Source organism: Arachis duranensis, chromosome 6 (assembly GCF_000817695.3).
Source record: "Arachis duranensis cultivar V14167 chromosome 6, aradu.V14167.gnm2.J7QH, whole genome shotgun sequence".
Taxonomy (NCBI): domain Eukaryota; kingdom Viridiplantae; phylum Streptophyta; class Magnoliopsida; order Fabales; family Fabaceae; genus Arachis; species Arachis duranensis.
This window is the reverse complement of record NC_029777.3, coordinates 110,791,034-110,805,171: the sequence shown is the minus strand read 5'-3', so window position 1 is coordinate 110,805,171 and position 14,138 is coordinate 110,791,034. Positions and strand designations below refer to the sequence as shown.

The following is a 14,138-nucleotide window of genomic DNA, read 5'->3' as shown; positions in this document are numbered from 1 at the left end:
AATCATTTATTCAATATTTGATCGAATAAGTAATTGATTTCATTTATAATGATATTGATATTCTATTTCGATTATAGAAAATGAAAAAAAAATTTAAATAGTTGAACAGATTTTATCAGAATTAAGTTTCGAGTAGACGAAATTTTTAATCTCTCTTTTATTTTATAATTTCAAAAGAAATAAGTGCGTAAATAAAATTATCTTAAAAGATTAATATTTATAAGGATATAACATTATATTAATTTGATGATCACTCAACTTTTCAGCCATTTGGACAATAAAAATGTCAACAAAGTAGTTTCTAAAGAAACACCAGCATCTGCACCGGTGCAAGCACCTAAAGTGTCTCCACCAAAATGTGCACCAACAGCATCACCAAAGGCTGCACCGAAAACTGCACCCAAGGCTGCACCAGTTGCATCACCTATAACTTCAAGAAGAATTCTTGTGGAATGACCAAAATACGCTCCAAAAATGTCTCCTATAACATCATCAAAATTATCTCCAAGAAGTGCACCCGCAAGAACACCAACATTCGAAACCTATTAAGAATGATTCTTTACATAAACAAACTCAATTGCAAAATGTTTAAACAAAGTTGATAACTCATAATTTTCTATCACTATTTTATTATTATTGACTATGTTTGTACACCATATCACAACTGTTTATTATCGAATTCATAATTTTAATTGATGCTGGCAACACTTTTGTGTTCTTTCCGTTTTTTTTTTCTAAAATTAGGAGTGAGATTCGAATTCGCAACTTTTAACTGAGTATGAGAAGACTATACCATTTAAATTATAGTTTGTTAACTTTGTATTCTCTCCGATATAAATCCGTTATGCATCTTTTAAATTAATAACTCATTTATATACATCATCATTTTGAGCAAAATAATTTACTATGATTTCACTTCAAATAATTATTTTATATCCACAATGATTATGATATACTTTAATTGAGAATATTATTACTATCACTTAAAGTGTTGCTTAATATTATTGTGCACTCTAATACTATACAATAATTTTTCTTTGGTTAAAGACATAAATTAATTTATGAAATGAGTTATAGCTCAAATAATATAATCTTCTCATATTCATTTAAGAGGTTGCGAGTTTGAATCTCCCTGTATACATATAAGTACTTAATAAAATATGAAAATAGGGTAAGCATCCATGAACCAAAACAAATCACCATTATGCAAAATTTTCGGCATTTAATTTTAAATTATAATTTAGTTATTTTTATTTGATTTTAAAATTCCCATTGAAAATGATTTATATAAAAAATTTATCGAAATCCAAAGTAAATATGCTTAAATTTAAATATACCAAAGTAATTGTTCTGTCTACTAATTTAACAATTCAAACAGTAATATAAATAATTCAAATATAATAATATTTTATTTTAAATATTAAATCTTATATTAAAAATATGATATAGTATATTTTTTATTTTTGAAATTTGTTAAAAATTTTAAAAAATATCTTTAAATTTTATTTTATTTTAATTTTATCCTAAGAGTTTTTTATTTGTATCAAATATATTTTTGGCGACTAATTTTAAAAAAAATTAGGACCAATTAACAACAATTTCATCATAAGAACAATCTTTAACATGAACAATTTATACATAATTGTCATGCATTATTACTAATTTGATCATAAAATTTTTAAAAATTTAATTGTCAAGAATATATTCGATACAAATAAAAAACTTTAAGAACAAAATTAAAATAAAATAAAATTTTTTAGAATTTTTAAAAATTTTCAACAAATTTCAGAGATAAAAAATATATTTTTTCTTAAAAATAAAATAACTAAAATCACATGCAACATACTATTTTAGAATAATGAAAATTTTACTTGAATAATTTAAATTTAGACCCTAATTTAATTAAAAATATATAATAATTACACAAATGAACACCAAATCTATTTAGACCCTAAGCTTGTAACACGATTGAGAGACTGACACGTGGCACTCTATAATTCTTTCAATTCAGTCTTATATATATTAAAAGATAAAATATGTGTGGATAAGAATCTCCAGTGTGTCACACACACACACGAAGCCACTAAGGCACTAAACTCCAATTGCTATTTACTTTTTCTACATTCATAACATTATTATACTCTCTAACTGTCACAACTCCTCCCACAAGCTCCTCAACTGTTCTACGGAGGTACCCCTTCCTCTATTTCAACTTCTCTGCCTCCAAAACCATAACATCATCTTGCATTGACTATGTAGTATAAATTACCATTATAGTTATCTTTTGAGTTTTGTTGATGGCTATTTTTAACCTTTAGTTTTGGATCCAAAATTTCACTTTGGATAGGTGATTCGACCATGAAAGGTTTAAATTATCATTATCACTTAGGTTGACATGTTTAGGGTTTGTTGATCACTAATAGCTAACAAGAGAAACTCTTGAAGCCAGCAATTTTTAGTATTTTTTGCCATTATTTGATAAGCACAAACACTAAATTGTCATTTTACTAATTCATGTGTGCAAATTTTGAAAAAATATGAGTGTAAATTGTATTGATTCATGTTTACAAAATTCTAGTAAATATAAATGCTTCTTGTGTGCAAAACTTCTGTAAATATGGATGCAAATTATTGTTGGCTAAGTGCTCGCCAAAAATGATAATATTTACTGACCATGTAGCATTGCTCTAGCTAACACTCATGCTGCTGAAAACTTTCAGGAGAAGCTGCCAAGGGTAGAATCATGGACAGCACCCAAAAGGAAGCCCTTATGAGCAATGAAGGTCTTAAAGATTTACCACTCATGGTATATATTCTTCACTGCTCTACTTTATGGCAATTTCATTATGCTCTTACTCAGTTATATTTACTTTAACCTGTGACTGTGACTATGATTTCCCTAACTATTCCCATCATGTCGAGCATTTAGACGGCAATACTGATCTTCATTTCTGTGAAGTATAATAACAAAGAAGAAAAGGATATGAATGTAATTATGCATACAGAATCAGAATCAGGGTAGTTAATATTCTGTTTAGTTAGTTAGTGCTGTTAGTCTTGCTAGCCAAGGCAGAGGTAATGCTTGTATATATAAGTGTTGAGCATCATCTTCTTTCTTTCTTTCTTTCTTTTTGTTTCTTGCAACAATTTCTCCACACAATAATCTCAAATCACTAGTTATTCATTCTCGAATGATTATGTGATTAGAAACATCCATGTTTTATTTGCAAAGTTACCCAGAATATTAGTATATTACAGTTATACTTAGTAACTCAAACTTATTGTCTGATGGGCTCAATGGTGAAACAGGAACTGCAGCAATACAAGAATAACCAAAGAAAGTTAAGCTCTGCTCGAGAAGAGACCTGTGATCAATCTCGTTGCCTTATCTGCACACGGGACAACAGTTGTCAAACAGTTTATTCAAGAACCAAACTGATGCATACTTTGATTGGAAGAGGGAAGCCACAGGAAGCTCAGTCCATCTTCAATAGTTTAACAGAACAAGGACATAGGCCAACTCTTATAACATACACGGCTCTTGTGGCTGCCCTCACCCGCCAGAAGCGTTTCAAATCCATTAATTTGCTTCTTTCTAAAGTTGTAGAGAATGGAATGAAGCCTGATTCAATACTTCTCAATGCTATGATCAATGCCTTTTCCGATTCTGGCAAGGTTGATGAAGCCATGAAAATCTTTCAAAAGATGAAGGAGTATGGATGTAAACCTACAACTAGTACTTATAATACCCTCATTAAAGGATTTGGAGTTGCCGGAAGGCCTTCCGAATCTATGAAATTGCTAGAGATGATGGGCCAGGATGAAAATGTAAAAGCTAACGAGAGAACTTATAATATTCTCATCCAAGCCTGGTGCACCAAGAAGAATCTTGAAGAGGCATGGAATGTTATGTACAAGATGGTAGCGTCGGGCCTGCAGCCTGATGTTGTCACCTTCAACACGTTCGCAAGGGCTTATGCTCAGAATGGTGAGACAGAAAAGGCAGAAAGATTGATATTGAAAATGAAGTACAATAGAGTGAGGCCTAATGAACGAACTTGTGGTATCATAATAAGCGGTTATTGTAAAGAAGGCAATATGACAGAGGCCTTAAGGTTTCTTTACAGAATGAAGGAGCTTGGAGTTCAGCCGAATCTCGTCATTTTCAACTCTCTAATCAAAGGATATTTAGACATTACAGACACAAATGGGGTAGATGAGGTGAGTTCTCATATCTCATGCTTTTTATGAGATCAACATTTTCCTTTTAAGCATTCCCCTCTATAATAAAAATTGAAAATTGGGCAGGCACTAACATTGATGGAAGAATTTGGGATAAAACCAGATGTGGTGACATTTAGTACCATCATGAATGGATGGAGCACAGCAGGTCTTATGAAAAACTGCGAGGAGATATTCGAAGACATGGTGAAGGCTGGGATAGAGCCTGATATTCATGCATACAGCATCCTTGCAAAAGGTTATGTGCGCGCCGGACAGCCACGAAAAGCTGAGGCTCTTCTGGCCTCCATGAGAAAATATGGTGTCCATCCAAATGTTGTGATCTTCACTACCATCATCAGTGGATGGTGTGCTGCAGGAAGAATGGACCGTGCTGTTAAACTCTATGACAGAATGCATGAAGCCGGAACTCCGGCAAACTTGAAAACTTATGAGACTTTAATATGGGGATATGGAGAAGCAAAACAACCTTGGAAAGCAGAAGAGTTACTTGTTACCATGGAAAGCAGGGGTGTTGCCCCAGAAACCACCACTATGCAACTGGTTGCTGATGCTTGGCGAGCCATTGGTTTTTCCAAGGAAGCCAAGAGAATTCTAAATGCTTCAGAAGGGAATCTTGAAGTCAACAAGATACCGATTCAAAGCTTGGATAGGATTTATGATAAAGAGCAACTGAGTGATTCCCACTCTAATCCACTGCAGAATGGCAACATAAGAAGCAAAATGATAGTCAATGCTTCTGTCATTTCCCAGAAGGCTACCACTTGCATTGTTTTCGTTCGAACAAGTTCATATCGGCTTCAGCCACTTATTATAAGTAAGCATGAAACTCAAAACAACATTTATAGGCCCCTCCTTGATTGTTGCAAGGCAGTGCCAATACAATGTTAAGCCTGCTTCTGTGACAGTGCAACATGCTGATTAGTTCTGTCCAAGTAATTGTAAATAGATGGAAATTCAGGTGCAGTTAACTTTATGTAAAATTGATAGCTGAGAGCTGTTAGATGACAATTTAGTCAAATCTATCAACTCATATTACAACTTTCATCTATCAACTTCACATGAAATTAACTGCACTTGAATTTCTACCTTGTAAATATCATCCGTGGCGGAAAAAGAAAGTCACACTTGCAGTTTTTACAAAATGCTGGTGTAAGGTATTCATGTTCAGTTGCCAAAGATGCATGATGACTGAAATCATTCATTTACATTGCTATGTAGGGAAGTTCGTCTTCTATAAAATACTAGTAAAGAAAGCTCAGAAAACACATTATTCAGAACAGATCACTATCAATCTTGCATGCCATGGCTTCCACTTTTTGGTTTCAAACTTATTCTTCGTGCATACAATCCAGTTTATATTTATTTAGTTATAAATCTTCAATCGATTATTGTAGTTATTTATTTATTTCAATATTTTTTAACTTTAGCTTTCGATAAAATGAAAGATGATGAATTTAGTTCACAAATACATAACATAATTCAACACTGATGAATTTCACAAGAAAATAAATAATTCGCCTACTCCTCATGGATAAGATAAAATTGTATTTGAGAGAGAAAATTAGATTTAGATGTACAGGTTTATCCGAATCTTAATTAAAAATTGCCAATATTATAAAGCATTACTCACTAAACAACAATTAGAAACGGTTTGGTGTGTGAACCCTATGATTTAGATACACTTAATTATACAAACAAAAATGTCACGAGTATATTAAAAGTTAGTTGATAAATTAATTATTTTATATTTTTGGATATAAATATAAATATATATTAATTTTTATGTTTTTAATATATTTTATACTTTAATATATATTTTTCATAAATATTTTTTTTTACATATAATATGCTTGTATCTGAACAATGGGTCATAGATAGGGTTGGACAAAAAATCCAAATATTAGATTTTAAACCCAAACCAAACTATTTTAAAAAAACCAATTTTTAAATTACCAAAAGAGAAACCAATTTTTTTAAAAAAAATTTCAAATCATATTGCATTAATTTTATAATTTGGTTTTTTAATCCAAACTATATAACCAACTTAAATCTAGATACAGATTCAAATTCAAATTTGGAAAAACCCTAATTGGTGAACAAAGTTCACAGTTCACACTACGCACAAATCAACAAATCAATTGACTGTCTTTGTCCAAAAAAAAAAATCAACTGACTGTAGCGTCGCGCTTCTCCTTCAACTTGGCGTCTTCTCCTTCGTCGCTTCTCCTTCAACTGTGGTGTCTTCTCCTTCGACAAAAGTAAATTCATTAAAACCTTTTTGATGCAACTCTTTACGGTATCTCTATCTTATTTTTTATTTTGGTTGAATAGCACTCTATAGTGACTAATTTTAGTGTTACCTATAGTTTTCTCGTTTAATATTTTTAAATTGCCGTTTATATTCCAAGAGTAGTTTTTAATGTATATTTAAAAAAAAAGACAAAGTATAATTTAAAATTTGAAATTTAATTATTAAGAAAATTAGTTATAATGCTGAAATATTATTTTAAGTACAAAATCATTTTGCAGATCCTCCTATTATTTCACTTTTAAAGTTCTAATTGAAAAAAATCCAACATCTTGCTCAAAAGATGGTAATTTTTTTTTTATTTTTTAATCATTACTTTTAAAAAAAGAGTCTTTACTATGCAGGTATAATTGCTGAAGTAATTACATTTTGGCAATTGTTTTACAACTTATTGACGAATTTATTTTCTACTTATGTTTATCAAATTTGAAATATTTGTCCATTTATGTTTTTTTTTTAATAAATGCATATGATCTAATAATCTGTTTTTATATGAATCTGATTTATATATAATTTAAAAAACATAGTTTGATAAATCGATTTTAAATACATAACTAATTAAAATGATTTGAAAGAAAAAAAAATATTTTGACTCTCTAAAAATAATTTCAGTTCGATAAAATGACTCTAAATATTATTAAAATATATTTTAAATAGAATAAGTTTGTTTCAATAAAATGTAAATTGCTATATCTATATGAATTATTCAATTTAAAATATTATAAAACAAAAAGTAAAACAAACACAAAGTTAATACATGATTTATTAAGTAGATAAATTTCCTTTTAATGTTAAATATGTTTATATATAATTGAATCTAACTCATAAGTTATTTTAGTTGTATAGGTTAGTATTTCTCCATTTTCTAACCATTTATTCACCAAAGTTCTAGCATCAAACTACAAAGTTCTACCATCCAATTTAAAAAAGTAAATAAGTTAATTCATAAAGTTTTTCTCTAGGGTAATGTTCTACAAGCTCATGTTCTCCAATGCCAAATTTGGTGCCTCTAAGGTTGCGGCATTGGCCACAAGATTTCCATCTTTAATTTTGACGGGGCTAACCTCAGAGAGAAGGTCCAAGCATGGTGCTGGTGTTTCACATACCCGTTGAAGCAGGGAGTGAGCATTAGAATACCCTAAAACAAATTGTTGAGTGACATCACTCGACGGATCATAAGCTAAAGGAGGCCCAGATGTCGACGGATCATAAGGTGAAGCCTGCATCATCTCAATCAAACAATTTAACAAATCAAGATTGACATCAATCAATTGTACTAAGAAAAGATCAACTGAAACGGTAGAAGATCATACATACAGGATATCCAGATAATGATGGTTCATCAGGTTGGGGGACACGAAACTTCGATTCCAAGTCGTGAAACTGAAGTTTTATCATATGGATGTAGTGTTCTGACAAGTCAATGGTGCCAGATGCCTTAAGAGACTCAAACACGGACAGTTGATAGAACCAATGTGAAGCATCATTTAAGGCGTCCATGGCAAGGCGACGGCCTTGGATGGTGGTGAGATCGCAGGAGATAGCAATGTGGGTGCAGAGGGCTCCCAGGTTGAAGAGAACAGAGGCCTTCTCCAAATGGATGTTATGCTGAGAAGAGTGCTGTTGAGGGTTGATGGCATTGTACCAAACAAAGATAGGCGGGTTGGGTGAGGCATTCATAGGGAAGACAGGCTCAATCATGCAAAGGCATTTGTAATAACGCATGAGGCAGTCACGGCGAAGGGGTGGCGAAAGGTCATCACGCAGCATCTGATTGCGCAATTTGTGTAGCATTTCCAGAAGGCCATCTACTCTCTCTGCCACACTCTCAGAGTATTTGAGGACAAAGTAACTGCGCAGGGACTCATAGAGATTCAAGGGCTCACTCTTCTTCAAAGGAATGAATGCAAGAATATCTGATGACAAAGAAGACAAGGAAGATGAGAGGATTGCCGAATCTGTTGGATAAGGAGGAGGCATGTCCCATGGGTAAGCCACCAGCTTTCCATACTTCATCATCTTGAAAGGATTGTACTCCGAGAGGTTGAGGTCAATGTACCTTTGTTTTCGTTCTTCGTGTAGCAGCTTGCGTACAGACGAGGACCCGCAGCAAATCCTTCTAACTAATATCTCAGGGACACATTCTGCATCATGATCAAGAGCACAAGATTCGACCTTTGAGTATACTCCAGGTCGCTCGGATTCGGGTAGGATGGATGATTGCCTCTGACGAGCCTCTGCCTGAAAGAATGTCACCTTCTGGTAAAGATGAGTTACCCAGGTTGGGTCAAAAGAGCGGACATGTTTCCGTGCAGCCGAATCAGTAGGTATCAGTGCATATGCTCTACGATAAAGCTTATAAACCTAAACATCATCATCATCAATTCATCATCATTAGAATGAAGAATAAATGTAAAATCAATCAAGAGTGAAGACTGACCGATATAAACGATAGGGCACATCGGTGTTGTTGGAGAGCGTAACTGGCGTCGTTGTTGTTCAGTTCTTCCCGTAATTCGAGCTCGGAAGCCTGAGCGGAAAAGAGGAGGTGCAGAAACTCCGCGAAGACGAGAGTCAAATCGAGGGTGGCGACCACGTTCTTGGCAAAAACCTGCCAGAGTTGGAGGAAGAAATTGGCGGCAACTTTGAAGGCTTCCATTGCAAGGTGACGGCCAAGGGCGGTGGTACGGTCGCAAGAAGCAGCAATCTGGCTGTAGATGGCTCCGAGGTTGAAGACAACAGCGGCCTTCTCCAATTGGATGGCGCTGCGCTGTCGTGAGGGATCGATAAGTCCAGATTTTGAAAAAGTCAAGGACTTAAATGAACATGAAGAATCGATAAGTCCAAATTTAAAAAAAGTCAAAAATTTAAATATATTTTCAAATTCTCCCGAATCTAAATGTCTGCGAATCAAAATGTCAATGACCTATTTGTCCTTTTTTCCTAAGGAAAACTCTCTCTAAAGTGATAATGATCGGATTCATAAAGATTATTTTTGTAATCTTGAAGTAATGTTCATAAGAATAACGAAGAGAAGATTATTTTTTCTTAGATTCACCATACTGCTTGATAAGTTACAGTTTGAAAGTCACCAAAAATAATTTACATTTAAAAAAAGCTTTTTTTACGAAAAAAAAAACGGTTATCAATGATTCATTGTAAAAGTTCTAAACTTCTAATAGATCACGTCCATAACCTTTTTAGTCGAAGCCCAATTCTCATGGTCCATTTCTTGGCACAATTTAAAAAATGATAACACCAGTTCGACCCAACTGAAAAACGTTCTTGGCACACGAGTCTTTTATAACAACAACAATAAAGACACAAACAAATCCTCCTCTCATTTTGTTTTTCAACGTCTCGCTTATTTATTTTTCTTAATATTATACAGTAATTTTCGATTCTCTTTGAAGTCATCTTGTTATGGCTTATGAATGAACTTGTGTCAAGTTTATGTGAGAAATTAAGGGTTCACAGGTCTAGCATGCACTCACAAGTGGTACTAAAGGTGCAAAGACAATTCTGAATTTTACTGACATTCAATTATATTTTTGTTTCTGCTACAGCCTTAGCAGCCCTGGAATCTTTAAATCTCAACAGGTGCTGTCTTTCTTTCTGATGAAGAATTTGAGAACCTCTCTAGTAAGACTGATTCTGTTTTCTAATGACCAAACTGCCAAGTTTGTACTTGTAGCTCTAATGATGAAAATATGAATTCATGGTTTAACAGTCTGCTTACAATTTCCTGTACGTCTTAAAACCTTGAAGAGGCTAAGTCTGGCATTTAAATAGGCGATGAAGGGCTTGCCAATTTGACAGGTTTACTATTAAATTTCTGGTGTTTACCAAATGTAGCTTTGGATTAACTTTATATTAACAGTTATTTGTTCATTCAGGCCTCACTCTCTTGAGAAGTCTAGTGTTGTCAGACACTGAAATTGGTTCCAGCGGGCTGCGTCATATATCAGTTACATGGACAAAATCTCACAAGTAAACTTTTCATTGTGTCTGCTATGCTTTTTCTTATTGTTTCATTTTTAAGTTGGGAGCTTTTATTACAAGAACTATGGACTCTTGCTATATAGAGGGTGCTACATAATAATGTTGAGCAAGAATCAATAACTCAAATTGTGCTCTGTAGCTAAGCTTTCTCTGTAGCATGATGAATTTCCTATGTTGATGGGCACAGGGATCTTCTTGAAGGTGACCCCTACTTGAAGCAAAGGCTTCGTCTACGCGACTCATTACAAGCCTACACGTTGAAGAGAATCCGCGACCCCGACTACCATGTCAAGTTAAGGCCACATTTGTCAAAGGAATTCATGGAATCCTCAACCCAAAAAGTGAGTATGCTCCTGGTTTGGAGGACACACTTATCTTGACAATGAAGGGTATTGCTGCTGGCATGCAAAACACAGGTTAAGAAGCTGAAAAAAATTTGCATTTTTTTTGTTATGTCAGTGGATATGTAAACATTGTATAACCTATTCCATGATGTCTGCTGGATATTTAGATCAGCATCATATGACTGTGTCTCTAATACTATTGTTATTTATATAATAAGACTTTGATCCCTTATGATGGCATATTTGGTTATATATGATAAACGTAATTAATAAGCAATCCCAGAAAACCAAAAGTAATTAATTAGGGATATCTATCTAAGAATATATACACCATTAATTTAATTTAAAATTTCACAATTTAAAATATGGTTAAAATGCTCCTTAATTTAATAATAAAAAAAGGAAGGCATGCATGTGAAAAAAGGAATTTGAAGAATGAGTGAATTTTATATGATGTAATTAACTTTCTTGCTTAATACAAAGTCGGGTGACCCTTGAATTTGCTACTAATTCCTATATTTATTATAATGCCATATTCCTTGAAGTCTAAGCATTAAACTAATCTCTTTTTTTGGGGTGACCAGCATTAAACTAATTAAATTTGCACTAATAATAAGCCCATAGCTATAAGTAGAATATGGTCCAATTTGAATAAACGGTTTAATTAAGTTTTTTTTAAAAAAATAATTTAAACAATAAATATTTATATTAAAAATAGTTTATAAATAAGTTATTTTATATTTAGTTTTTAGTTTTAAAAGTGTTCATTTTAAAAAAAAAATATATGATAAATAATTTTTTATTATGAGAAAAGTCATTTCACTTAAATAATTTTTAGAAAGTTACAATTTAAAAATTACACCATACATTAATACTATTATTTTTCATAAGTCAAAAGCTCAAAAAAATATTTTTGAAGCTTTTCAAACAGATTTTAAATGTAACTTTATCTTAACTTCTAACTAAGAGTAGTTTCAAATTCGATTTATCTTTAAATATTTTTTATTAAGTAAAGAGTATTATATTTTTTATTAATTAAAAAAGTTTAATTCTCTATCAAATTAATATGTTAATTAAGTTAATTGCTTTTTTTTGTAAAATTAAAAAAATAAAAATCTAAGAGCTTATTAATTTATTTATTATCTCTAATATATAGTGGGTATATTTTTTAAAAAACATGTACACTTCTTTTTTTTTTCAAAATATATTAACATGCAATCTTTCACAATCAAGGCCAAATCCTAGGAAAACAAAATTCTAAATAGTTTAGGATAAACTCAAATTACTGAGTCAGTGTGCATAAATATTTATTATTATAAATATTATAAAATATTAAACATAAAATAGAATTTATTTTTTGTGTACATGTCTTGAAATTGGTCCGTTACAAACTTAGAATGAAAGTAAATAAAATCGAATTATGACTCATAATGCACAATAAATTACAAACTTAGAATGAAAGTAAATAAAATCGAATTATGACTCATAATGCACAATAAAGACCGAACTATAAAGTGACGATATATTATTAAAAGTTTATTATCTTATTATAAGTAAGTTTAATTTACTCGTCTTTTACAGATTTGATTATTTAATGGTTCATTAGTTAATTAAAAAAATATGTAAATTAGTATATCTAAAAATACATAATGTAATTAATTTTTGACGTAACAATTTTTTGTTATCTTTAATACTTCAAATAATAACTTTAAAATGGAATAATTCTTTTTGTGCAAATTGTCATGATACATAATAAAGTGACTTGTGTAATGGTAACATCAGTCATAGCCATATAAGATAAATTCTGATTTTTTTTACCGTTAATCTGAATATTCGGTAAGAGCTTCAAAATAAAAAAAAGATGTGTAAAATACTAATTAACGAGCTTCAATGGTGATCACCCTCCTCACCCTCACCCTCACCCTCACCCTCACCCTCATGCCCTGGTGGGTCGTTAGGGAAATAGAAGTACAGCTTATGCCCCGAATTGGCATGATGATACAGTGGATGACCGTCTTCTGGTATCAGTAGAAAGTTGTCCTGACCATCCTTCAACATCGGCCGCATAAGCTCTTCCGGAATTCCACGTAGTTGCGAAATCATGTAGCGCACCTCCCCCACCGTGGTATTTGAGAAGACTTTGTACGGTACAGGTTCTTCCTCTGCCTCATCCTTCTCGGGAGGCATAACGAACATATCTATGCCAGCTTCCATTTTGAAGTATGTGCTGCTTTTGGTTTCCCTCAACAAAGAAAACAAAGTTAATATGGGACCTCTATGAATCAATATCTTTGCATTTCTTGAAAAACACCATTACCAACAGCAATAGCAACAAAAATTATCATTCAGCAACAAACAGGGCATTCAACAACAAAAATTAGAACCTTGTGACTGACTATTATTCGAACTAGATGGATTAGGATTAGCAGAATCATTTGAATTAGGAGGATTGGCAGACGAATTATTACTCAAACAGGCATTATCAGCAACTGCTGTTTGACTAACACTTTCATCCATAACTAAAATCAATAAATCATAATCCAAATTAGAAACAGTAACAGAACGGCTAGAAATCCAATAATCATCCATAAGATCATAGAACAGAATCAATAACAATACCATTACTCAAATTCAGAAACAAATCCATTACTTAATTTCAGAATCAGTAACAAATCAGTAACAAAAGCACATATTAGAACAGAATCAGTAATATATCAGAAATCAATCACTAACTTCAGAGTTCAGATTCACAAATCCCAAATTTCAGAAATTGCATATTTGAGTATAATTTGAAATTTCATGAGTTCAGACCACTAACCTTGACGGAGAGAAATTATAAAAGCTAGAAATTATAAAACCAATCAGAAATATGGTTAAAGCATTTCATCAAACATGTTGAGTGCGGTAAAATTAAAACGAAATAAGAGAATCCAAAGCTTAATTTCAATGTGATAGAGAATGCAGAATGCAGACCGAATAACGAAGAAGAAGAATTGAAGAACCAAACTTCAAGCCAAGACCCAAGAAGAATTGAAGAAATATGAAACAAAAATTGAAGAAGAAGTTCAGAGAAGATGAAGACAAGGAACCACTCACCTGGGTTCGAGAGGCCAGCGAAGACGAAGAGGACCTGGGGACGGCGGCGGCGCTGACGACCTGGGAACCGCGGCGACGACGGAGGGCTAGGGTACTGGGTACGGGGTTCCTCTCCCTTGGCTTCAGAGGGCTAGGGTTCACGA

At 32.6% G+C, this 14,138-nt stretch overlaps 2 protein-coding genes and 1 long non-coding RNA gene across 5 annotated transcripts; 1 reads left to right on the top strand and 2 right to left on the bottom strand.

Moving 5' to 3' along the window:
• The first annotated feature begins 2,111 nt into the window (after positions 1-2,111).
• On the top strand, positions 2,112-5,529 carry LOC107472270 (pentatricopeptide repeat-containing protein At5g21222-like). 3 transcript variants are annotated; one of them, XM_016091804.3, is made up of 4 exons: positions 2,112-2,191; positions 2,721-2,806; positions 3,310-4,221; positions 4,309-5,529. In XM_016091804.3, the coding sequence occupies exons 2-4, from the start codon at positions 2,744-2,746 to the stop codon at positions 5,131-5,133; spliced, it is 1,800 nt and encodes a 599-aa protein (XP_015947290.1). In that variant the 5' UTR covers positions 2,112-2,191; positions 2,721-2,743; the 3' UTR covers positions 5,134-5,529. The 3 variants fall into 3 exon arrangements, with proteins under 3 accessions (XP_015947290.1, XP_020990091.1, XP_015947291.1); XM_021134432.2 differs by lacking the exon at positions 2,112-2,191 and adding an exon at positions 2,245-2,365; XM_016091805.3 differs by lacking the exons at positions 2,112-2,191; positions 2,721-2,806 and having other exon boundaries at positions 3,274-4,221.
• A 1,864-nt stretch (positions 5,530-7,393) lies between these two features.
• LOC107472272 (uncharacterized) lies at positions 7,394-9,782 on the bottom strand. Its single transcript, XM_052263169.1, has 4 exons — positions 9,750-9,782; positions 8,994-9,368; positions 7,871-8,917; positions 7,394-7,773 (listed from the first exon to the last, which is right to left on the bottom strand). Exons 1-4 carry the CDS (start codon positions 9,780-9,782, stop codon positions 7,525-7,527), a joined length of 1,704 nt encoding a protein of 567 aa, XP_052119129.1. The 3' UTR covers positions 7,394-7,524.
• A 2,811-nt stretch (positions 9,783-12,593) lies between these two features.
• Positions 12,594-14,138, bottom strand: LOC107472274 (uncharacterized). Its single transcript, XR_001588733.3, has 2 exons — positions 13,996-14,138; positions 12,594-13,126 (listed from the first exon to the last, which is right to left on the bottom strand). It is a non-coding gene; the product is annotated as an uncharacterized LOC107472274 (long non-coding RNA).